Here is a 27406-nt window from a genome sequence, read left to right on the forward strand (position 1 = left end):
GCCTCTGGCACGGTCCCTGACAGGGGCTGGGGATAGAACCTGCAACTCAGGTACTACCCTTAACAGGGAATCGAACCTGACACCCTTTGGTGCGTGGGCTGTTGCTCTAACCACTGAGACACAGGCCATGGCTACCATTCAGCATATGAATGTTTTCTAACTTTATGTATACAAACAAGACTGTATTCTCCAAGGCAACAAGAAACAGCCCTTAAACTGAAATGCTGAAATGAGTCAGTCTACCGTAGATCAAAGGAGAGGCTGTGGCAAATACAAATTGATCCTCATTACTTGCGAATTCTGTACTCACAAATTCACCTACTCACTAAAACTTATTTGTAACCTTGAAATCAATACTTGCAGTACTTTAGCAGTCATTCATGGGCCAGTCCACGGGGGAGGGGGCGGAGTTGCCTGCCCAGAGTGCCTGTTACCAGCTATCCTTTCTTGTTTTAGCTCATATTATAAACAAATGTCCTTTTCGTGATCAATTTTGTGATCACATTTTTGTCCTTTTTGTTGGTGATTTCATTGCTTAAAATGGACCCCAAGCCTGCATAGTACTGAAGTGCTTGCTGTGTAGGATTTCAAAGCACTGGAAGGCTGTGATGTGCCTTACAAAGAAAATTCCTTTATATACACTCCAGGCATGAATTATAAGTGCTGCTGGCCCTGAGTTCAACATGAATGAATAAACAATGTATGTCAAATAAGCTGATTTAAATAGAAACACTTTATAGAATAAGATTATGTATTGACCAGTTTAAAGAAATGTGACCAGAAGCTCACAGGAACCTAACTTTTTATTCCTCTGAAGAGCAATTTTTCAGTATTTGTGAATTCATTGTTCACTGGTAACTTTATAGAACATAACTACGATGAATTAACCAGTCAACTGTACATTCATATACAAAACAGATGCTTTAAAAAAAAAAGTATATTTATTGATTTCAGAGACAGGAAGGGATAGGGAGAGAAACATTGACCGGCTGCCTCCTGCATGTGGATCAAGCCTACAACCCGAGCATGTGCCCTGCCGGGGGAATTGAACCAGTGACCGCCTGGTGCATGGGACAAAGCCATACCAGGCTGGGCATAACAGAATGCTTTTTGAGACACTGGATTTGAGAAGTGTGAGATTGATTTCTTCCTTCAGGTGGCTTAGAACCCATCATTTTTATGTATAGCCTGTCCAAGGGACAATTTTAGTTCAATTTATCTTAATGGACCATCTAGTTTTTTGGTTTTTTTTTAAAAATATCTTTATTGATTTCAGAGAGGAACGAACATCAATGAGGAGAGAATCATTGATCGGCTGCCTCCTGCACGCCCCCTACTGGGGATCTAGCCCACAACCAGGGCATGTGCCCTTGACCTGAATCAAACTCTGGACCCTTTAGTCCGCAGGCTGACACTCTATCCACTGAGCCAAACCAGTTAGGGCTGGACCACCCAGTTTTATTCTGTATTTACCAATCTTCCTTTCTTTTTTTGATTTCCCACATAGTAGGTAGCTTGGTAGTTTTATATAAAATTATAAAATCAGAAATTGGCATTCAGGTATGTATATCTTTTGTGAGTTTGGAGAGAATGTGTCAAGGTTTGCCAAGTACCTCATGAACCTAGATGAGTCCAGCATCAAAGTTCTAGATTATAAAATAGAGAACATACTGGAACCAGGCAACTTACAGCACAGCTACACAGGCTCAAATAAAAGTCATCAGTAGTGTAATTTCAAATCCAAATATAGGAGTGAGGCCTCATAGAAAACTCTGTTTTATCCAGCTTGGATATCACAGGTTGAATTCAACAGCGTGTGATAAAAGAGACATAATTCAAAGCACATATTCTGTTGAAGGAGGTTGAGGAAGTCAGATCTCCGTAGGACTTGGCAAGGAGGGTTGACTTCTTCCCAATTATACAAGTAACCAAGAGCTTTAATGGTCAAGTTCTTATTTTTTAAAAAATATATTTTATTGATTTTTTACACAGAGGAAGGGAGAGGGATAGAGAGCTAGAAACATTTATCAGCTGCTTCCTGCACATCTACTGGGGATGTGCCCGCAACCAAGGTACATGCCCTTGGCCAGAATCGAACCTGGGACCCTTCAGTCCGCAGGCCGACGCTCTATCCACTGAGCCAAACCGGTTAGGGCAAGAGATTAAGTTCTTAAAAAAGTCTATAGGGGCTAAGGAAACCCATGGCTAAGTTAATAAGTTAAAGGCAAAGGCCAGAATGTTTGAATCTGTTTGCACTATGAGTACAGAGTGTAGTACAGTTAAATGTCCCTCAAAAAGGGGGGGGGGGGATGATTTGAACTGGCCTCGGGTGGAGGGTGAAGTACCAAAGCTCCTCTGTTTCTCTGTTGGAGACCAGGATAAAAGCCTTTCCCACATACCTGTAGCTAAGTGACACTTGTATGGAAGAAAAGCAGTACTTCAAGTTAAGTCAAAGTGAAAATATTACCTAAGTTAGAGGCACAGGGATTCTTTCATTTCTATGTCCTGTTTAATGTGACTACAACCATACTGGAGCCCTACTTCCTGAGTGATAGGTAGAACACAACTAGATTTTCCTATTTGACAGAAATTGAAAATCCAAAACAAAACCTTTGAACCACTGGTAGTCTCTGAGAGAAAAGCAGTATGATCCATAGAGACATTGCTCCAAACACACACCTATTCTTTGCAAGTCTTTGTCTATTCACTATAACTAGAATAGTTGAAGGTCGGAACCAATTTCAGACCCTTGAACGCTTTCTTCAAATACACTTCCACATGTTACCCTGAGAACTAAGGCTGAAGGGACGAATCAAAAAGGAGACTTAGACCATTTAAGAACAAAACAGGTATATTTCTATTGGACTACCTGATACAGAGGATGGTGTGGTATGGATGGATAGTATGAATGACAAATAATACAAATATATTTTATTTGAAATAAACAAATATGCTTACACAGCTCAATAGGTCACTTGGAAACAAATTCTTGCTTGACTGTATTACTGAGCAAAAACAAAGCTGAAGCACAAACACCCTTCTTTTTTGACATATGCAGATAGGTAGGAAGACACTACTTGGTTTTTAAAAAACTGACCTTCCCTTAAGGCCTGGTCATAGAAGTGTAAACAATGTAAATGAATCCACCATTTCAGTTGTCATATCATATCTATGTCACCTGTGTATTCTGAGATCACACATATACCTGCCCATAAACCTAGAAGGGTTGCTATATCACAGTTACATTTAAGTTCTTGGCAGGCAGGACTGAGGAAAAGTCATGTAGAACAAGTTTTACATCCTATTTAGAACAAATCACTAGTATTCCCTTAAATAACAGGCTACAATAGAAAGATACTGCCGGGAAGTTATCCTTTTCACTTTGGTTCATTTTTAGGTTTTGTTTGTGATTTACAGAGCTGTTTGATTTGTTTGCCTATAGTACAATCCTGCCACATGTATTAAAGCACAGATACCTATTATTTCTTCATCTTCATTTTTCAACTCTGATACTCTACTACATCCCTCGTATGTCAGCAGTTCTGGAATATTAAAAAAACAATAATGGGTAAAACTCTGCTAAAAATGCAGATATCTACAACTACAATGGTACTAGACAGGAAGAGACAATAAGGAAGGGAAAAAAGCAAACACGTTCATGTGCAGGGAATGTGGTTCAAGTCTTTGGATTTAAAAACAACTTCCCGGGAGAAGCTGGCTATAATGGAATTTCCAGAAAACTTCCTGTGCCCAACAAAAGGACCTGAAAAGCCCTGATCCAAACTTTTGAAAACTACAGTTACGCAATGCTCTAAGAGATGATCAAGGCAGTTGAGGGAGAGGATGGATGTGTCTTCCATTCGGCTACAGTTGGTAGCACAGCCTCTTTAGCTGTTGATGATCAGTATAAACCATGGAAGTACCAGGTGTGCTTTGAAGGACAGGGGTATAAAAGCAGTGAACATATTACCTGTCTATATCAGAAACAGGGCTTTATGGCTAGGAAAATTTTCTAAACAGTAAAATGACTCCAGGATAGATCTTTCTCTCCATCATTAAATGTGGCAGAATTAAAAAAAAAAATTTACAGGTAGATATAGTGAAAACAGAAAATTACAAGTCAGAGAACATAAAAGTATCAAGACAATGCTATAGGTTCAACAGTATTCCATGAGGCTAGAAAACCTGTTAACTTTGAAAGCCCTAGCAAAATATCACTCTTGTTTATAAATCACTTATTTATCATATGACCATACATTGAAACCTTTCTTTCCATGTATTGAAGAATCTTAGATTAAGCCTTTAAGCATTCTGCATTTCTTTGCCAATCTTGTAGCTGAGTATCTTGTTCCAGTCGATTTTGGTGCGGGTAACTGGAAGCTGCCGGCGCAAGGCCTTGAATGTGGTGTCTGACATTGTTTGATAGTTTTCACTAATTGCTGTCTGCAATGGATAATTAAAGCCAAGTTACTTGAACAGAAAGTAAAGTAAATGAGGTCAAGGACATTCTTGAGTCCCCTAGGAAGAACAGACAGGCATATTATTTCTACTGAACTCCTCTCCAATCTCTGAAGTGGGTTAAGAAGCCCACCTATATTATTTATTAAACTAGGGCTACAGTCCCTTTCCATATCAAAACCTTGATTCTAAGTACAATGCCAAGTTGCAAGGTCTGCAAATTCTCCACACTTAGTAACATTGAACAACACATTTTTATGTTACAAGGACAAAGAGAAGTCTAACAAAATATGCTAACAGCAAAATAAGAAGGTAGTAGGTCTAGAAAAGTTAGTTCTAAATCTTCTTACCTGATACTCATTTTCTGCATGTTCTATGATTTTAATAAAATCCTTGGCAGTTTGTGCTTCATTCTAGTGAAGAGAGGAGAAAAGAAAAATATGAATTTTTAAAAATGTGAAAGCAGTGAATAAAGAGATAGCGAGAAGTCTATCTTAACTAACATGTGCACAATTTATAGTTTATCAAGTGTTCCCATGCACATTATTTTCTTTGATTCTCTTCAACAACCCTGTGAAGATCTGTTATCATCATCACTTCCATTTTGCAGAAAACAGAATCCTCTTAAGTGACTTGACCAAAATCATACAGCTTTTGAATGATAATGATGGGATCTGAATCCAGGTCTTTGCCCAAAAAAGGCCATGCTCTTTTCAATCTATCACAGTATGCCCATAAGGCACCATCATGATGTCTTCATATTTTTTCATTTTTGTTAATCCTCACCCGAGGATATTTTTTCCACTGATTTTTAGAGAGAGAGAGAGAGAGAGAGAGAGAGAGAGAGAGAGAGAGAGAGAGATCAATTGGTTGCCTCCTGCATGTGCAACGACTGGGGTTGGGGATCAAGCCTGCAACCTAGGTATGTGCCCTTGACTGGAATCAAACCTGAGAACCTTCAAGTCAAGGGCCAACTCTCTATCTACTGAGCCAAACCGGTTAGGGTGATATCTGTAGATTTTTATGCCTTGAAAATATTTCTGCTTTAAGATGATATTAACAATGCCCTCAGATATATCGGTCATATAAGTTAAGCTCATATATTCCTCTATTTACTATTTATGATGCTAACCCAACCGATCACATTTTGCTCTACACGATTCAGGTATAAAATGAACTGAATCTCTCTTCCTTTCACCATTAAGTACAACAGAATTAAAGGCAGGAGGGTAAGATTTAATGCAGAGCAGCAGTCCCCAGATTCTTTCAAATAGTCAAAACTATTTTCAATCCTATATAATAAAAGCATAATATGCAAATTGTCCCCTCAGCCAGGAGTTCTGCCGGGAGTTTGACTGCTTGCTATAAGTGCACTGACCACCAGGGAGCGGCGCAGAACATAGCGGGCGTTGGCGACGTGGCACTGGCAGCGGGTGGCAGTGGAACTGCTGCAGGCCCCGATGGGCCCCAATGAGAGCAGGACTGGGGCGGGATAGTGGAGTGGGTGAGTGGGCAATGCCAAGCCAAGGCTGGTGCAAGCCACTGGTCACCGGGCAGGGCCCATCACCCCGCTGATTCGATCATCCCACTGACACCGGGCTCCCAGGTGCTGAGGGAGCTGACTGGGGACCCGATGCCCTGCCGATATGATCGCAGGGCGACCAGTGACCAGCAGTGGGGGGAGAGGGGGGGGCTGGGGGAAGGGAGGGAGTACCCGGCCAGCAGCTGGCAGCCGCTAAGGAACCTACCAGTGCACGAATTTTGTTCACTGGGCCTCTAGTTTTATAATAATACTAAGAGAAAGCTACTTGCCTTTTTTACTCTTACTCTCATGTATATTCAGTATAGTTTCATAGAAGCTACATGTGTGTGATGATCTGATCACTCTGAGGCCAATGGCATGTGTGAAGCACATGAGGATTTAGTTCTTTTAGTAAGCCAGACATTGAACGATTTGTGAAAATGTAAACCAATGTCATTCTTTTCATTAATTATTTTTGGTTTGAAAAACAGTTGTTTTCCATGAAAATGTTATTTAGGTTAAAAACTAATGGGCTTGTTACTGCAATTTTTAATTAATAAAAATTTAATATTTCTCAGTTTTAATTTTTTTGCATTTGAAATTTTTTTCTTTAAAAATATTTTCAATTACAGTTGACACAATATTCTATTAGTTTCGGGTGCACAACATAGTGATTGGACATTTATATGCCTTACAAAGTGATCATCCCAATAATTCTAGTATTCATCTGGCACCATACAGTTTTTTATTTCTAATAAGGTAAATACTGATAGATATAAAACACATAAACTAAAGCTACATGAGAGTGCTCAGTAACTTTTAGGAATATAAAGAAGTGGTGAGAATACAAGTAGTGAGAATATCCCTTCTTTCCAGGTACAGAACACAGAATACTTTTTGATGGAATATTCCTAAAAATGTTGTTTCTCTAAAGATATAAATGCAGTCCGATAGGATTTAGGTTGGCAATCTTTTTTTCCTCCTGGTTGTTACTGACTGAAGATATTGCTGTCCTTGAGCAAATCTCACAACTGAGAAAGAGAAAGACGGAAGTCTCAATTCTCTAAGGCCACTATTCTGAGTCAAAGACTTTGAACTAATATAGTTGGTTGGTTATATACTCTTATAAGCTGCCAAAATCAAAGCACTGAAAACAAACTGAATTTCTAACAGCAGAATCAGCCCTCAGGATCAACACTGATTTTTAAAAGAGAAACAAGACACAAATGAGACAGACATTAAATTCTTCACACTCACCGAAACAGTTACTGAGTCCTGTACATCTTTATGACTAACCAACTGAACATTGCCATCTTCATAATAGTGTACCTGCGTGAAACAATGTTGTGAGCAAGTTTATGTGTAGTCCATATAGAAACCTGTTGCTTAGGGCACATATCCATGCCTTAAGCCATTCCCAATCTTTACCAACTCTGAATGAATAATTATTATTACCAATGGTAATTTACTATGGCGGTTAAAATGCACAGAACACTCAAATTTAAGAATTCTCTCTTTCCTTTGCAGGGAAAACTGATTATTAAGTTCAACAAACATTTATTATGTCTTAATGCATTTCAGGCACCACACTAGGCATTGTGATGCAAAGAACTTGAATGATTTCACGCTTAACAGTATTAAAATAAAATCATTAAACATTAGTTTTTCTCTGTGAAAACCAAGGAATTTTAATGGATTCTAATTCCTTACGCATCTTTCCATATACAGTATCATCAATATTGACAAGCAGATTTGACCAAGTGCAGGAAAAGTTTGAGGGGTAAAGACAGGATTGAAAAACAAATATTGGTAAATTAGGCTACAAAAATAAGAAAGACAAAAGCAGTTGTAAGGATATAAGGTAAAGTGGGTGCTGTAATTATGAAAACAATTAGCAAAAAAAGAGGAATACACGAGAGACAGACTAATCAATCAATGACATAAGGCTCAGGAAATCTTGGCAACTTACAAGATAGGTTCAGTCATCTTAACATGGCTATAAACTGGTCATACAGAATAAGATGAGAATTTCCTTTGTTAAGTGCATTTGTACCCTGTGGTCTTGGAAACAGGAGTTGTCATCTAAGTGGACAAGGTAGAGAAGGGTATCTAGCAAGGGGATAAAAAAGGACAAGAGAATGGAGCACAACTGGTTTCCTTGAGGGAAGAACAAAGAACTGACTGCAGATAAGGATGTGTGAAGGAGGGGAGTGTTGCATTGTGAGACATTGCTACGAAGTAAGCTGGAGATAGACTGTGAAGAGCAAACAGCCTTAGAAACCATGTTAAGAATTCGGACTTTCTCCTATTATGAGTGATGGGGATCCAGGGAAAGGGATTGTTTTAGAAAGATTATACTTGTGTTATGAACAAAATAAAGGGAAGGGAACTAAAATTGAGGGCATAATTCCAGAATAATAGTCCAGGTAATGCCTGTTTCCTTTATCTAGTCCACACTATCAGGAGATAATTGAATAAAAGGAAATGTTTTCAGAGATAAAGCAGAAAAGGAAAAGAAAGGAGCAATAATCTGCAGTACCTTAGCATTATTTATTAAGTCATTACTATGTGTTAGGCATTATGCAATACATTTTACTTATTCCTTATATTTTCTCATGCAATCTTTATAAAAATTCCTGTTTTATTTACTTGATTTTAAAATCTTGTCACTATTGTAAAATAAACAAAACAAAATAACCCATTCATGTAGCTTTCTTCAAACCAAAGAGCTAAGTTTTATGTATATGTAAATACTTAAATGAGACAATATACATGAAAGACCATAAGTTACAGTAGCTGCTATATAGTCATTTCTTAGTAATTACTTATTTTTCTATTTCCTAGAACTATTTTTTGATAATTTCTGGGAAGGTCTTAGATTATCTTTGAAAGAAGAAAATAACAAGCAAGCAGTACACTCCACATGACTATCCTTTATCAAGCTAGAATAGCTCTCTCTGTTTACTTCCCCAGGAAGGAAGCTTCTATTTCTACCATTGGTCTCCCTTTGCATCTACATATAGTTGTTTCTTATTTTTCATAACAGAACAAATTCCAACTTGAATGTTTCTGTGGAAGATGTGATGTTTTAATATGTGGCCTATTAACATGTTGGGAATCTCACCTGAATCTTAAGTACTCCAACCACCTGGGCTGTAGGCGGTGTGATGGTGAACTTCCATTCTGATCTCCAACGACCATTCCTATTAAAAGACACACACACACATCACTATAGAATTAGCAATAAGCGTAAGTAAAAGGTGATTTCTCACTGAGGCAGATAACTTGGGAAAGAGAAAAAAGGAAACAAATCATTTCTAGTTTAACAAATCAAATATGTTTGCATACAAGTGGCCTAATCATAAGCCTTTTCCAAGTTATTTTTACTTTCATTTTTTATATTGGAGTAAAAAACCATGTTAATCTGTTCATGAGTGCCTCTTCCACAAACAGATGGATGAGCTGCTGTGTTATGCAATTAACCAAAGTATTGTTAACCAAATCCAAGTAAAACTCAGACTTTTTTATTTTTTTCTTTATTGTTTTTTTTTCAGAGAGAGAAAGGGAAACATCAATTTGTTATTTAACTTATGCATTCACTGGTTGATTCTTATGTGTGCCCTGACCAAGGATCGAACCTGAAACCTTAGCATGTTGGGACAACGCTCAATCAACTGATCTACCCAGCCAGGGCAAACTCAGACTTTTAACTGGGCACTTTATTAATCTGGTTTGGTTCCTTTCCAATATAAATGAGATACAAATAGAACATCTACTTTCTTACCAGAAATTTTTAGGCTGAAACTGGTGGCTTTCAATACATGCAATAATGGTCTGTTGCCCATCTATAGTTTTAGCATAAACCTATTGTTAAAAAAAAAAAAAGTTAGACTCTGAAAACACATTTGATCTAACAACAAATGCTGCATAAAAGCAGTGTGCTAAATCGTTAAATCTTTTGGGGAAATAAAGAATCAGAGAGGATGAGCTGAAAATTCAAAAGAATTCATGGGATATGAACACTAAGCAGAACATATTAAGTTCTAGATGAGACAGAGGTACAGGAATACAGAGAGAAATACTGGTTTCAGATACAGGGGGTGCCAGTTAGGCTGGACCTTATAAGACAGATGATGGTCTCATAAGTAGAGACTGGGAATAAAAGATGAGTAACGTTCAGGTAAGAAACTAGGGTTTGTTATATCTTTGTTTGTTATATCGCCTCCAGAACTAAATAACCAATATTAATCAGGAGGCCACGGAATTAATCTAGGCAGTAAGTTAGGGTAGTATCAATGGACAGCAAGATGCAGAAGCACAATCAAAGGTCTAGCAATATACTGCAAGTGAAGGGCAAAAGCAAGTAAGTACTTGCATGCTTGGGTAACTAGAAAGATGGTGGGTGGTACCATTAACAAATTGGGAAATTTTGATAGAAGATGTCTAGCTCATAGTTAGAAACACGTCTAAGCTAAAGACCTTTGATGACTTAAAAAAAAAATTTTTTTTTAATTGATTTCAGATAGGAAGGGAGAGGGGAAGAGGGAGAGAGAGAGAGAGAAACATCGATGAGAGAGAATCACTGATTGGCTGCCTCCTGCATGTCCCCTACTAGGGATCAAGCCTGCAACCTGGGACCCTTCAGTTTGCAGGCTCTATCCACTGAGCCAAACCAGCTAGGGCCTTTTTTTTTTTTTTTTCCTTGGTGGGAGTGAGGTAATTTCTGACGAAATGTGAAATAGGATACATTGACTAAGATTTAAAATTTTTATGCAACTGGGATTTAAGAAAATAATTTTCCATATAAAATTTTCCATTCATACTCCTTTCAAACATTATTCAGGGAATAAAATGCAGGAGACTGTACCTAAGAAGAAAGAAGTGATATTTGGCTGGCTAATGCCCTCAAAGAATGGGTAAAGGAAAGCAATTAAATACTCTCATAATGAAACAGGCAGATACTTAACAGTACAGAAGCCACTGGAATAATGGTCTTTCACATAGGCCCTTAAAGCGCTGTCACAGGATTCTCTCCAAGACTTCAGACCTCCATCTACTTCCTCTGGCTGGGGGTCACTTGCTTCTTTCCGTAAGTGATCAAACTTAAAGGAAATTTTGTTTCTGGGATCTAAAAATCTGCTGTTACCCAAGTCACCGTGTTCTGTAATTAAGACCTTCCAAAGAATAATTACAATCATGAGTAACTTTTGTAAAAAAGACAGCTGTTGACACATTTTACAAAGCAAATAAAATTTCTGAAGAAGACAGTTAACTTTTCATTTAGTCAGATTTCTTCCTTACCAATATTTCCATCAAGTAATTTTATTCTTTAGTCTAACCCTCATAAAGCTTCTTCTTAATGTTGCAACTTTTGTAACTAAAAGGTAAATATATCACATTAAAATTTTAATCTGCACTTCTTTAATTACTATTACTAGGCACTCTAACACTTTTCCAAGTTTGCTTTATATTCCCCTACTGGGTGCAGTTGGTTCATGTCTGTTCCTTATTTATTCAATGAACTCTTGACATCATCCTTAGGTATCTGAATAATCTTTATATCTATTACTAGAGGCCCGATGCACAAAATTTGTGCAAGGAGCTCGGCCCTCGCAGCCCCGGCTTCGTCTGGAAGGTTGTCTGGAAGGTCGTTCGGCTGTCTGGTCTAATTAACATATTACGCTTTTATTATTACAGATGTTTGAGTGCATATTACCTCCTTTTAAAATCTTATTTGTAAAACTTATTATGCAGAAGCCACTTTCTTTTACAAATTTTTCTAATGTTTCGTTATTACTCAAGTTATGATTCACTTTCCATTTCCTACTACAGCCCAGGAGTAGGGGCCAGGTAATGGTTCAAGGTCAGTTTGCTCTGGCATGAAACACTAAGAGACACCCAGAGGGATGGGCTTGCCGTTACATTATTTTTTTTTCTTTAAAAAAAAACAGATAAACTTTAAACCCAAGAAATAATCTAGATATATAGCTGGCACTGAAAATCAGTTAGATTAATCTTATACATTTTAGGAACTGTTTCCTTTTCCTTCTGTTTATGATACTTAGGTTTAAGGTTTCTCCACCCATTGCTTGTCTTTATGTTTGCTAGCAGTCTCCCTTCACTGTTGTTCTTGATCAGAATACTGCTGTATGGTCAATAATAATTTTCACAAGAACTGTATAAAATCTATTTGAAAAACAAATGTTCTCATATCATTTTCTACAGGCCTGGTGCATGACATTCATGCACTTGGGGGGTTCCCTCAGCCCAGCCTGCACCCTCTCGCAGTCTGGGAGCCCTTGGGAGATGTCCGACTGATGGCTTAGGGGGGAGCAGCCCTAAGCTGTCAGTCGGACAATCTTAATGCTGCCGTGGAGGCGGGAGAGGCTCCCACCACTGCCATTGCACTCGCCAGCTGTGAGCCTGGCTTCTGGTGCACTGACCACCAGGGGGGCAGCTCCTGCATTGAGTGTCTGCCCCTTGGTGGTCAGTGTGTCTCATAGCGACTGGTCGTTCCACCGTTCGGTTGATTTGCATATTAGCCTTTTATTATATAGGATATTTCTACTCAGATAAGCTTTCCATATTATTTATATTTCTTATCCAGAAACATGACACTTAAATCTATTGTTTTCCATTTATTTAAACATACGATTGGAAGGGGCTTCTGGAATGACCAATAGCACGTTTCAAACCTACCTCCTCTTTCTTTCCTGGAACACAGATTCACTGCCCAGAAATGGAGCAGCTATCTTGAGGGCATAATGAAAACCATACCTAAGAATGGCAGAATAGAGCTAGAAGCAACCTGGGTTTCTGATGACACCACAGGGCTGCCATATCAGCCCTATTACCTCCGAACTCCTACGTAACAAAAATAAGATCTCCATTTAGTTGACCCACTGTGGTTGATTCTTTGTTATATGCTGTGATATCTAATAAACCATACATCTTTAATTGTCCAAGTAATATCTTTTTTTTTTTTTTGCTGTTATGGCTAAGAATCTGATCTCCTTTTGACTATATTTTTAAGTTGGTTATTACTTATATGGAAATGTTGACAAAATTAGCCATTTTTATATCTACTTTGGTTTATAGGATTTCTATTATCTTTCAGGCATAGCCTATGAAATAGAAATAATTTTTACCTGATCTTCATATCCTTCTATCTTCACAGGTGTGAACTGATCCATGTTATACTGGGCAAATGCACTGTTTTTCAAAAGTGAAAAAATAAAAAAGAAAGAATTATATATAAACACAAAACGTACTTCACATAATAGCAAAAGAGAAGGTGAAACACTCCCTGGTCTTTTTCCCTTTATCTCTAGGCAACTGGTGATACTGTAATGTCTTCCAGCTTTCCGCAGGAACTCCTCTCCACAGCATCTCAGAAGTGCACTAAGCTCTGAAATTCCCTTTTCCTCTCCACTCCTAAATTCCAACACAGCTCACATTTGGATGGTTCCTAAATTTTAAGCTATCTGATTATAGTGAATTACCAACAGTTTAATCATTTAGATAGGAGCTTTCAGTAATTCAAAAAGTATCTTCCATTGAGGCACTATTCTGGAAATCTTGTATTCTTTGTTCTGGGCTCTGAGGTAGGAGAGACCATAATTAAATGTTCTGGAAGGCACCCTGGCCAGTGTGGCTCAGTTGGTTGGGCATCCTCCTGTGCATCGAAAGGTGGCTGGTTTGATTCCGTCAGGGTACATGCCCAGGTTTCAGGCTCAATCCCCATCAGAGGGTGTGCAGGAGGCAGACGATTGATGCTCTGCTCTTACATGGATGTTTATCTCTCTCTCCCTTCCTCTTCCTCTAAAAATCAATAAAAATATTTTTAAAAAATACCAAAAAATTAAATGTACCGGAATGTATATGACATGGGGAGAGTGAGGTGAGAGTTGAGCATCAGTCAAGTCTCACAGGAGAACCTAAGGCTGAGTAGAGGTTATAAAAAAAAAAAGAAAAAAAAAGGGATAGAATAAAGATTCAAAGTACATGCCTCATATTGTTTATTTCTTCGGTGCTAGATTTATGAAACTTTGTATTTTCTTTTTTTATTTTTCATATTTTTTATTATTCATGTTTTCATCTTTTGCTTAAATCTGCATTTTCAATTGCTTCCTAGTACATCTTACAAAGTAAGCTAAAGTAAAAGATAAGGCAAAAGAAAGATGGAAATAAGCTTCAGTATAAAAAAACATAATAGCCCTGACCGGTTTGGCTCAGTGGATAGAGCGTCAGCCTGCGGACTGAAAGGTTCGATTCCAGCCAAGGGCATGTACCTTGGTTGTGGGCACATCCCCAGTAGAAGGTGTGCAAGAGGCAGCTGATCGATGTTTCTCTCTCATTGATGTTTCTAACTCTCTATCCCTCTCTCTTCCTCTCTATGAAAAATCAATAAAATCTATTAAAAAACAAACAAACAGAAAAAAAAACATAATACACTTATATGCTTATGCAGTATCAGTCCTCTCACACAATTCACTTGCCAAGAGAAGAATTAAACATCTCTCCAGCCCAATTTTAACCCGCTAAAACATCTGCCAGATCACTCCTTTTAAGCAAAGCATAGAATCTTTCCTAGACTTTTCAAGAGAAACCAAAGTAACAAATATTTGAACATCAAATAGTTAAGGCTAATCATCAATCTTCTCATCCTAAGTTATTGTTGTGTCTTTTAATGAATCATTTCCTTATAATACCATATCTCCATGTAGCAAAATAAGTGCTAAATACACTGGCTCTTTAGAAGAAAATATAAATTAAGTGTTCATATTTATTATTTTTTTTAAAAAGCTTAAGAATAGGGAATAAATAAGTACTTCATTCTAGGGTATGTCCTAGAGTGTAGATTACACTACAATCTGTTACCATCAGATCATCCTTGATTCTTCTTTCTCTCATACTTCACATCTAATCCATCAGTAAATCTTGTAGTTCTACCTTGAGTACATATTAAGAGTCTTACTCCGTCCCACCAATTCTACCACTGTCACTCTAAGTATAATTTTGATTTACACACACACACACACACACACACACACACACACACACTAATTACCTATCTTTTTTGCTCCAAAGTGACTTTTAAAAAATTAGGTACCTGTATTTGTATATAAGGATTTCTGGTACCAAGAATTAACTAATCAGTTACAACCTTATTATGCAAGGTGACCGATAAGATGCAACTATATTATATGACCTATATATTTATGGTTCAAGACAGGGTATTCACACCAAATAGCTATTGTTGTGTAGGCTACTGTCATTTATTAAAATTTGACAATCTAAGGGAAAAGAAGTCAGTGCTCCCTAATAAATGGTCACGTGTTGAATGTTTTAAAAATTCTTGTAGCATACTGGTTAAAAATTGCTTCTCTAGTCCAAACCACCACCATTTATCTCTGAACCACTCGGTCTTCTAAGCACTCATTTTACTTCAATCTTTGCCCACCCCTACATAGCAGCCAGTGATTACCCTAAAATGTAAGAGTCATCATGTTATTCTCTGCTTAAAACACTAATAATTTCCTATCTCTCTCAGAATAAAACCTCCTCTTTAACATGGTCTACAAAACCCTATTTAGTGCAGAAGTGTTCGGAATTATCAGAGAATGATTCTGGTGGAAATCCAGGAAAGAGGGTAACTCCTAGGTTGTTTAAGCCTTCTTCATTTTACATAGAAGGCAATGATAAGGATGATAATTACTGGGACAACACTTACTGAGTGCTACCTATGAGGACTAGGACCAAGGGACCAAAGTACCTCATTATTGGAAATAAAACTGAACTCTTCATTTGTATGGAAAATCAAATATTTGAGCATAAGACATTCTCCTTTAGGAAGAGGTTTTCCAAGAATCTAGAGTCCATAAGAACCAGAATATTAATAAATACAAAGCATTATTGTCAGTGTAATTAAAACTATTGAAGCATCTGAACTCACACCAAATTCTACTGTCACTCCTAACTGGAAATGGACAACAGGCTTAGGATGTACTCATCCTTGGATCTTGACATCCCACTCCCAATCCCCCTTACCAAGTACAGAGAAGATTTAAGTTTGGGTAGCTCTCAAGGATAAAACTAAGACCAATAAAGCAGGAAGACTAAAGAACTTGCCTTGTGAAATAGCGAATTCATTATTAGAAGCATTCAGATGGAATAACCAAATGTTGACAAAACATAGATGAGATTTTTTCAATGAAAGGGCACAGGGTAAACGGGTTGAACTAGCCAGCCATTAATGTTTTTTTTCTATGGCAGAATCTATGCACCTAAGGGAAATTAGAATGTCTCTTTAGTGTGTGTCTAAGTCAATGTATAATTAGGATATTTTTCATAATGATAATTATAGTGATGGTGTGCAAATTTTAGGTTTGTAGAATCTGGTCCCAAAATGAGTTCCAAAAAGCAGTATGGACAGGGCAGAAGATGACTGTTTCCCAGGCAGCAGCTTAACAGCTTTCTATAGTTAACATCTAAACCAATTATATTTCAGACCAAATGCATTCATAATTATTTGATGTTCTGCATCAAAGTCCTTATCCCATCTCCCCACCTCACCCTTTCCCAGACATATCCAATTATGTTTTCCTCTTTACAAAGGAACTCTGGACCAGTTGGATAGAGAGTAAATTAAATAAAATATACTGAAGAGTAAAGGAGAGTAGTGATAAAGCCAGATAACCAGGGGCCTTGAAAGCTAGACAGTATTTAGAACTGAAGACGCAACAAAAACAAAACAAGCAAACCTATACCACTATAACATTTTAAAAAAACATATATTTTTATTGATTTCAGAGAGGAAGGGAGAGGGAGAGAGAGATAGAAACATCAATGATGAGAGAAACTCATTGACCGGATGTTTCCTGCACGCTCCCTTCTGGGGGTCCAGCCCGCAACTAGGGCATGCGCCCTTGACTGGACTTGAACCTGGGACCCTTCAGTCCGTAGGCTGATGCTCTATCCACTGAACCACACCAGCTAAGGCTACCACTGTAACTTTTTTAAAACAAAGACAAAATGAAAATGCTTCTTTATAAAGATTAGCCTGACAAGTGATAAGTCAATGACTGGGTAGAATAACAGTGCTATTATTCTATGATTAATTCTTTTATTTATTTTTTATTGATTTCAGAGAGAAGAGAGAGATAGAAACATCAATGATGAGAGAGAATCACTGATCGGCCGCCTCCTGCATGCCCCCTACTGGGGAATGAGCCCGCAACAAGGGCACGTGCCCTGACTGGGCATCGAATTGCAACCCTGTGGTTCATGGGTTGACACTCAACCACTGAGCCACATCGTCTGGGCTCTACTGTTAATTCTTACCATAAATTCACTTTATGAATATCTGCTATTCTTTGGCAATTTGAGAAACATTTTTATTCTTCAATTGCAGCCTAATCTTTCTATAACTGTTTTTTAAAAATTCAACAGGAGCTAAAAGAACTATAGGAGAAAACCCAAGAGCCAACATTTAACTCTGCTGTAATGGGGGAAATTCACACCAAAATATTTAACTAATAAGTAAAATAATATAATAAGCAAAATAATATAATAAGCTTTAAGAAAGTAAACATTTTGGTGAAACATGTTTTCTCTAAGAATAAAACAACTAAAACTGCTAAAATAAACTGCTTCATTTTGAAGTACTTTAAGCTAAGTTTTCAGGGTGTCAGTTTACTATTAACATAGTTTATGCAATATTAGAATAACACTATAAACAGACTTTTAAAGATACTTACTGTGCTGCCCCTTCCCTGAGGAGATTGTCATTACTAAGTAGTAGCCGAACATCTGAGGAAGAAAAATATTGTTAAAAGATGTTAAAATTACAATGTTCAATAGGACAAACTTGAGAGTTAAGCAGATTTCTAAATTAGATTAAAAATTTTTTAATTTATGATTTGAGAGAGAGAGAGAGGGAAGGAGAAACATTGATTTGTTGTTCCACTTATTTATATATTCATTGGTTGCTTCTTCTATGTGCCCTGACCAGAGATAACCTGCAACCTTGGTGGGACGACACTCTAACCAACTGAGCTACCTGGCCAGGGATCTAAATTTGACTTTTTAAAAATCAGATTTTGAAAGATCAGTCTTTGGATATATTGCTTCTAAAAATGCAAACAAATAGCTGCTCATGTTCATAGATTTGCATATAATTCTCAAAGAATTTCTTAACAAATGAAAAACATGGTTTACAGAAGGTTAAAGTAAGGACTGTTAATTTTGTATCTAAAGAATCCTTTAAAATCAGATTAAGAATTGCAAGTTTGCCCTAGCTGGTTTGGCTCAATGGATAGAGCGTCGGCCTGGGAACTGAAGGGTCCCGAGTTCGATTCTGGTCAAGGGCACATGCCCGGGTTGCGGGCTTGATCCCCAGTAAGGGGTGTGCAGGAGGCAGCCAACCAGTGATTCTCTCATCATTAATGTCTCTCTCTCTCCCTCTTCCTTCTTTTCTAAAATCAATAAAAACATATTAAAAAAAAAAAGAAATGCAAGTTTATCTGTAACATCAGACTAAGAAAGCTGGGCACATTTAGTCAGTGGCAGTGAAGTTGCTGAACATATCTTTCTTTGAATAATCTCACGTGGGAGCCTATAATCTTTTAAAAAAGCTGTGTTAAGAGTCTAGTCACTTTTCTTTTGTTACTAGAAACTACCAAGAATTAATTCCAAGGGGGAACACTAATTACAAACTGAAGGCCATTGACTCTTGGAGCTTCTGAAAGAAAGGATTGGCAGAGGCCAGATGTGTAGCAGGCCAATAAAAACCAGCCCTGAGGTCACAGGTAGCTTGCCAATTCTTTTTTTGTAAAATATGTTTTTATTGATTTTAGAGAGGGGAAAAGGAGAGGGAGAGAGATAGAAACATGGATCAGCTACCCAGGCATGTGCCCTGACAGGGAATTGAACCAGCAACCTCTTGGTGCACTGGAGGGCACCCAACCGAGTCACACCAATTTGGTATCAATTATTTTCATGGTACTGTACATTCAGTTCTCAAAAATAAAACAAGGGACGTCTAATTATGAAGACCATTAATATTATTAAGAATTTATCTGAACTAATCAGTCAGATAAAGTCAAGTCAAAGGAGTATTTTCTAAAAGCTCAGTTGTTGAAAATTTACATTCAGTCAATGTGGAAGACTAGAAAGGTTGCATTTGTTTCTCTTTGCTGTTAGTGCTCAAAATCTACAAACAAGTCTATAACAGAATGTCTTCATTTTCCTGTTGCATTATTTACTCCTTATAGTAAATGTTTATATGTTCTTCTACTTACTCTTTCTCTACATCATTAATTTTATCAGTGGAGATTATAATTGTTCTATGATGCTGGGTCAGATACAGATGAATATCACACAATCCCTCTCAAATAGGTAACCTTCTCATGTAAAACTAGAATTTCAAAATAAATGTTTGCTAAACTGAACCAAGATGCACAAAGATTATGATTTTACTTAAGGGTCCCCTTAAGATAAATTGAGATTATGATGATTGCTTTTATTGTGAAGTTCAAGATGCCTCATCTACATTTTTCATGCTGTAAGCTATGTTAAGACAGTGAATAGGCCCTGGCTGGTGTGGCTCAGTTGTTTGGGCATCGTTCCTTGCACCAAAGGATCACTGATTCCATTCCTGGTGAGGATACATACCCAGGTTCTGGTTTGATTCCTGGTTGGGGTGCTTACTGGAGGCAACCACTCAATGTTTTTCTCTCTGTTCTCTCTCTCTAAAATCAATAAAAACATATTTAAAAAAAAAAAGACTGAATAATATGGAAGGTTGTAAATGTATTAGAATAGTGATCCCCAAACTGGCTGTGACTCAGAATCACCTGAGAGAACTTGATATAACAGATTCCACCCCAGATCTAATGAATGAGAATCTTGAGAGGGTAACAAGCTGACATGTGCAAATATAACAAACTTCCCAGATGCAGCCAGTTTAGTCCCAATGGCTCTAGAAAATCTCCTATACTATGGCACTTTCTGAATGAAAGCACTGAAGAAATTTAAGCTATGATTTATAATGACAGATAAAAAACCATGAAAACAACTTAATATTCTTTTTACACTTACTGATATTAAACTACTTTAAATCTTTTCTCACATAAAATATGTAGAGAGTGCCTGGGAAGGCACATGAGCTAATTGTCGGATGAATCCAGTGGCGTCAGCAGAGCCACGTCCTGGAAACATTCCGTGCCAGAGGCAGGTATGTTGTCAGCCTGACCCTTAGGTCAGGTGCCGGGGAGTGGGTTTCATTATCTAAGTTCAGCCAGGTGCAAGGAACGGACACAATTATCCGGGCTCAGCCAGGAGTGACAATTACAAAGAAGTCACAAGAATGAAGAATTGCAGCTTGATCTTTAACCATGATTTCACATAATTTCCTTTGTCTTAAACTCTAGTAAAACATCCTAGAACAGCGGCTCTCAACCTGTGGGTCGCAACCCCTTTGGGGGTCGAACAACCCTTTCACAGGGATCGCCTAAGACCATCGGAAAACACATATATAATTACATATTGTTTTTGTGATTAATCACTATGCTTTAATTATGTTCAATTTATAACAATGAAAATACATCCTGCATATCAGATATTTACGATTCATAACAGTAGCAAAATTACAGTTATGAAGTAGCAACGAAAATAATTTTATGGTTGGGGGTCACCACAACATGAGGAACTGTATTAAAGGGTCGCGGCATGAGGAAGGTTGAGAACCACTGTCCTAGACTCATGCTGTATATAATAAACGTGCTGCACCAGCTCTGGGTCACTGTCCTTTCATCAGAGGGCAGCTGTCCCACCCGGTCCCAGCTTTCCCTACTGTCTCTGTGTCTGTCTCGTTCTTTTTCTCAATCCCCTGTCGCCCCTACTCAGGACTCGTCGTCCGCCCTCTAGCCTTGCTGGCCGCGGTCTGGGACAGAAATACTTATAAAAATAGGTATCCCAATTTACGTGTTAATACCATGTTTTTGACTCAGACCTCAGTATGCTCTGACACTAGTATTAGCTGGGTGACACTGAGTATATTATTTTAACCTCTTTGAATATTGATTTCTTTAGCTATAACTATAGTATGTTGTAAGGATTAAAAGAGTTAACAAGTACTCAATGAGTGCTTATGTTACTAAGGAGGGCTTAAATAACTAAATACCAATCTTTACTCACCATTGAATACTTCATTAAATTCCCCTGGGGGTGCATGAGTGATGAATTTAGCAGCTATGCGTACCTAGAGAAATAAAATTTATAGAAAGAGAGTTATGAAGAGTAACAGATAAAAAGGAGAGGAATTAGCAGATTATAACATTTTCAATACTAGTGGCCCAGTACATGGATTTGTGCACATTGAAAGGAAATTAATTAGAAGAAAGATTCGTGCAGTAATTACATTACTGCAAAAAATTACATGTCGAAATAGTATATATAATATAGTATAAAATTAAAACACACGTGTGATTGGCGCCAGCAAGAGCTTTATATGTATCGCACATGCATGAGTCAACGTTTATTCTGAAATTGCCAGTGCACAGCATATGTGCTGGCTGGCCAGCCAGTCAGAATACGCACGGTTGGTTACTTAGCCTTTTATATATATAGATAGATATCCCTTGTTTACTTTTTTTAATACACTTTTTTGATTGATGGGAGAGGGAGAAAGATAGAAACATCAATGATAAGAGAGAATTATTGATCAGCTGTCTCCTGTACACCCCACTCTGGGGATCGAGCCCGCAACTCGGGCATATACCCTGACCAAGAATTGAACACTCAACCACTGAGCACACAGCCCGGGCAAATATATCCCTTGTTTAAACCTTTAGGTCCTAGTCACCTTATATTCTCCATTATTACAATCTTCATCAATAATTATAAATAATGGCAACTTTTTTACTGATCAAAAAAAAAAGTTTTCCATAAAAGAGAAAAAACTCATGGACACTGACAACAGTGTGGTAATTGGTGGGGGAGGAAGGGAGGTAGAGGAGGGCGTAGAGGGAATGATGATGGAAGGAGACTTGACTTGGGGTGGTGGACACACAATACAGTGTACAGATGATGTGAATACAGACAATAGTAGTAGGAATGTGGACAGGTTAGATATATTGTTAACTGAAAAGATACAAAGGAAACTGGTATATTGGTTGCCTCTCAGGGGAACTGGGTGGTTGGAAAACGGGTGGGAGGGGACTTTTTACTTAAGCCTTTTTCTACCATTTTAATTTGAAGCATGTGGTTATAGTTCCTATATACCTAAAATACTTTTTTTTAAATGAAGGAACAGAATCTAATAAAAGGAAGAATGAACGGGATTGGAATACTAATTGAACATGAGAGGAAAGACTAAGTGAAAAAGATAATGCCAATGTTCTGAGCTTGTGTGATTAAAAGAGAATAATGGGATGAACAGAAATGATGAGATTAACAGGAGGTTCTGATGCAGGCAGAAAGGAAAATAACAGTAAGTGCATATTAAAATTATCACCTAGTTCAGAAATCCCAAAGCAGTCACATTGTCTTCAGTATCACAACTACTTTTCCTTATCCAGGCTTATTTTCAGAAGATGATCCATATAAGGATATTTATTTATTTATTTCAAGAAGATGAGAGAACCTATACTCTTAGATTTGTGCACTGGAGAGAGGAAAGAGCAAATGATATCTGATCCTAGTGTTTTTCTGGGTTCTAAAGGAGGGGATTTATAGCAGATGAAGGGAATACTTTTATTTGGGGTTTTGCAAGGCTAGAAGTATATACACATAGTCATTTTGGTATGCATAATGCTTTGCAGCTTTATAGGATTTACTAGGAAAAATGCTCCCGGGGGGTGAGAGGTGGAGGGGTGTCAAATGTTCCCAGTAGTGACAAGGCAGGGCACCAATAATAGCAGCAGATGCTCAAGGACAAGGAATACCGAAAGAGGCACCCAGAGTGTGGACACAACCTGAACATAAGAAATATCTAGAGATTATCAGAAACAGTTGGGGGTGGAGAGAAGAGAGAGATGAAGGAGCATGAGTTGGGGAAATATTAAAATGAATGAAGGTGTAACTAATTGGTCTCATTCATACCGATAGGTTGTGCCTACACTATCTACCTGGTCCTATGCTAGGCACTGGATAAAAACATGGTTTCAGTTACCAAGGAATTCCGTTTTGTTATTAGGGCAAATGTGCAAATGCAGATGACAGAAACTCCTCGAACATTTTAATGTTTCAATTTTAAAACATATATTTTTAAAATCAGAGTTTGAAAAAGTTCATTAAATTCTGTTCGGCTGGTTTCACCCAATTCCTCTTATCTCCCAATTTTATAGGAAAACTGAGGCCTATAGAGGTTAGTGATTTTTTCCAAAATCACACTGGTGGCTAAAAGCACAGCAGGGAGAGAGAGGCCAAATCTCCTGACTCTCAGAATCATTCTTTCCCACTACATCACAGTATCTCCTTTATAATTCAGTAAATGAAGGCCTCCTATTCTGTTTTTCTTTTCAATCACTGTTACATGGAATAAAGTGTAGTGAAAAAAGCATGGCTTCTGAAACAGACAAACCTGGGGTTTGAATTTTCTGACATATTACACTACTTCGCTTCGCATTAAGGCTGGTCCTAATAAAATTGCTAGATGTTCTAAAATAAATTATAATAAACCTATACTTAACCAAAGATTGGGCATCTGATTTTGTACTTGCTGAAAATTTATGCTCCTGTCCAAGGATTTTATAACAGATTATATGAATACACATCAGCAAAGCGAACTGGAAAAACGGAAGATAAAAGAATAGTAGTGTTAATACTAATTGATGACTTGTTAGAAAAGACCACGGCAAATAAGCTTCAGGGTTTACTTGATAAGGGTAATAACTCCTCTAGTCAATCAAGGAGGTAATCAAAATCAAGGAAATCCAGTTTAAAAGTGTAAGTAGTTTCATGAGCTCTAATAGGGCCTTTTGGCACTCATATACAACATTTTCCACATCTCTCCTAAATAATTTTGATAAAACTGTTCCTCAAAAAGTGCCTTAAAGATGGGATCATTGTCTAAACTTAAAGCATACAGATCCACTTTTCAGTTATGGTATTTTTGCGGTTGTACACAAATATTCCACTAGTTAGGCTGAAGGGGAAAAATATGCCAGTTGCACTGTTTTTCAGCCTTAAAATTCTCTCTGCATTTTTTTTTAAGATGCTGAATCAGCTTTCTGTGCCCTTAGTGCTCTCGCAAACACGGTGAATGTTCTTAAAACCCACAAGACTTTCTGTAAGAAGTGTGGCAAGCTCCAACACGAGAAAGTAACACAGCATGAGAAGGGCAATGATCCCCTGAATGTGCAGGGACAGTGGCGTTGTGACAGGAAGCAGAGTGGCTATGGTGAGCAGACTAAGCCGGTTTCCTGCAAAAAGGCTAAAACTACAAAGAAGATTGTGCTGAGGCCTGAATATGTTGAGCCCAACTGCCATCTAAGAGAATGCTGGCTATTAAGAGATGCAAGCATTTTGAACTGGGAGGAGATAAGAAAAAGAGTCCACTGATCCAGCTCTAAATTTCATATTTTATTTTATTATGTGACAATAAAATCTTGAGGATAAGAAAAATGCTGAATCATGAAATAAAGGAAACAGACATGCAAAGAACCCAAACAAGTTGCTCATCTCATATTTCAAGTTTCCTAATTACCGTATCTTGTCATTTTGGTCTTGTTAAGCTTTTGGAACCAAAAAGTAACTGAAGGGTCTTAGTAACTAGAAGTGTAGAGCTCGTTCTCAGAAACTGAACCGGAGGATAAGACTGAAAGCGCTTATTTCTACAAGTTATTACACTTTCTACTTCCTGTTTTATTTAGGCAGCTCATCATGACCATTTCAGGTAACAATGCAGAAGTTAAAAAACCCAACTTCCTCTTTATAAAGTGATAAAAACTTCAGCAGTTAGTTATGAAAATGGTTGATCTTACTAGCTTTTATAGAAATACTTGCAAGGAAATCAGAGACCATCATCATGAAATTCACCTCTATGTTCACTGCTTTCAGAAAATGTAACAAAAATAAAAAACTGTACTGGCTTCATGACATATATCCCTTAAAAAACAAAAAACAACCCCAAATCAAATGCAGTTGAGGTCTCCGTTAAAAACAGAAAAAAATGGAAACTTTAGAATTCCTTCATGGAAGAACCAATCCAAATTAAGGCTAAAAATATTTTTAAATATTTGTTTGTAATAGTGCTGTGGTTGTGAAAATTTTATAGAATAAGAATCTCATTTAAGAGTTACTTATGTTTCTGAATCCTAAGATATTCATATCAACAAGTCTTGTTAGAAAAATACTTTCTCAATTCTTGAATTCAGTTAAAAGGATGCAGAAGCCTGGAAAAGGGGGCAAGTAGGGTATGAAGCTGAAGAGAAGTGAAGAAATCTTACAAGCCAAAGCCCTTCCTTTCTACTTATAGATCCACAACAGAGAAATACTATCAGTTTCATCTCTGTGAATAAGAATCTAACAAAATATCAGAAATCTCAAATCATATGGATTTATTGAGACACTTACTATAGCAGTTATTCTTAATTATCCACACTAATGAAGACAATGTGGTTAATTTAAAAACTGTTTACTGAACGTGAAATTCATCAGCTTTTTTGGCAGATTTACCTTACTAATTTTGATTTCCTTACTATTTCTTCATTAAAATTAAGCAACACATCAGGTATGCTGGGAGATGAAAGGAACCTCATCTATTATTGAGGTCAGATCTATTATTATAAAATCAATACTATGAATGTTATTAAACACTGACAATATTCAAAGATATTTTTATTTGCACTTTGAAATACACATATATTTTCCAAATTTAATTAAAAAGGCATTCTAACTCAGTGTCAAAGACAAAAACCTGACAGCACTGGTAAATATAGTACTATTTGGGCACAATAAACTTCAAACTTTACTGTTTATTGTTATTTAAATACTTAGTGATATTTTGTTGTAACAATATTTTTGCTTAAAATAAGTGACCCATCAGTTGGACTAAAAAATGTTTTGTTATCCTATGATTTTCACTGTATTTTACTTCATCTGAATCATAACTGTTTGCCTTAGAAAAAGCATTTATTACAGTTTTCTCTCCAGCACAAGTTCATATAAAATGCTTCCTCCCTCCCCAAACTTATATGTTTATGGGAATTTCCAAGAACGAGAAAATTGAACGCTAAAGCGCTGTTCAATGGCTTGTGAGTGTTTAGCACATTCCTCAGTATTTCAAAATGGCATGCCATATGTAGGTATACTGTGTCAAATCATTCTGTGCAGAGGACTCCTGGAGCATAAATAGTCCCCTCCACCATCCCAATCTTTTTATTGAAAAAAAAAAGAAAAAAAAGAGAGAGGAAGAGCTGAAATACATTTACAAAGCACTCAAGCGTGCACATTTTGCACGCCACTATAGGAAACAAAAGACATAATTCTTGTCCTAAAGTGAGTCAACTGCCCTAGCGGGTTTGGCTCAGTGGATAGAGCTTGCAGACTGAAGGGGCGTGCGGGAGGCAACCGATCAATGATGGTCTTTCATCATTGATGTTTCTCTCTCTCCCCCTCTCCTTTCCTCTCTGAAATGTGTGTATATATATATATATATATACACACACATGCGTATGTGTAGGGTGTGTATGTATGTATACACACACACACACACACAGTAAGTTGTTAAAAAGATATAAAGTTGGTCACCTAATGAAATAATTCTAATTTCCGCAGGCCCTAAAATCTCATAGTTACCGAAAAGCCTGACAAGCTGTTAAGAAAGATGCGCAGCTGTCAGAAAAAAAAAAAGTTATTCCACCTGACAGAATATGCTCTTGCATTTAAGACACTTTTGAAGGAAGCAGCACACAAATTACACACTGACAAACTCCACTGTAATCAGACATCGCAGGGGAGCATCAGAGGAGGCACGATGCTTTTGCCCAGGCTTGAACGCGTTACCCTGAGGTTTACGTGCTCTATAAAACCATTCTGGAGTTAAAAAACACACACAACCACCCACACAAAAACCCGTTGGCGAATCTTAATCGGTTAACAAGAAACCGAAAACCATTTTTCAACTATTATCAAGAGGCTATCAGACGCAAGGGATGGAGTCCCGGCGGGGCCCGGGGTAGACCCAGGCGATCCAGGGAGCGTCTGCAGGGAAGACGGTGCTCACATCCGGCGCCCGGAGGCGCCCACGGGGGTCACTGCGGACAGCCCAGCTCCTGGGACCCGGGGAGAGGCGGGCACCACCGAGGGACCGCTCTGTCCAGGAGTCGTGACAGCAGAATCACTTCCAGGGGAAGGAGGGGCGGAAGGGAAGTGAAGGGGCCACCAGACCAGGAAGTGACCCGCCCTAAACTAGCCTCAATC

The 27406-nt window shown here is 37.8% G+C and overlaps 1 protein-coding gene across 1 annotated transcript in view; it reads right to left on the reverse strand.

Moving 5' to 3' along the window:
* Positions 1–2833: 2833 nt before the first annotated feature.
* CAPZA1 (capping protein (actin filament) muscle Z-line, alpha 1) overlaps positions 2834–27406 on the reverse strand; it is a 25438-nt gene continuing 865 nt past the window's right edge. The window contains exons 3-12 of the mRNA XM_014534665.1: positions 23280–23283; positions 21179–21243; positions 17740–17791; positions 13129–13192; positions 10948–11154; positions 9765–9844; positions 9105–9183; positions 7238–7309; positions 4809–4871; positions 2834–4443 (exon numbers count right to left, since the gene is read on the reverse strand). Coding sequence (XP_014390151.1) covers positions 4303–4443; positions 4809–4871; positions 7238–7309; positions 9105–9183; positions 9765–9844; positions 10948–11154; positions 13129–13192; positions 17740–17791; positions 21179–21243; positions 23280–23283 — 827 coding nt within the window. The 3' untranslated portion in view covers positions 2834–4302. The remainder of the gene's footprint in view (positions 4444–4808; positions 4872–7237; positions 7310–9104; positions 9184–9764; positions 9845–10947; positions 11155–13128; positions 13193–17739; positions 17792–21178; positions 21244–23279; positions 23284–27406) is intronic.

This window comes from Myotis brandtii, unplaced genomic scaffold (genome assembly GCF_000412655.1).
Source record: "Myotis brandtii unplaced genomic scaffold, ASM41265v1 scaffold131, whole genome shotgun sequence".
In the NCBI taxonomy this organism is placed as follows: domain Eukaryota; kingdom Metazoa; phylum Chordata; class Mammalia; order Chiroptera; family Vespertilionidae; genus Myotis; species Myotis brandtii.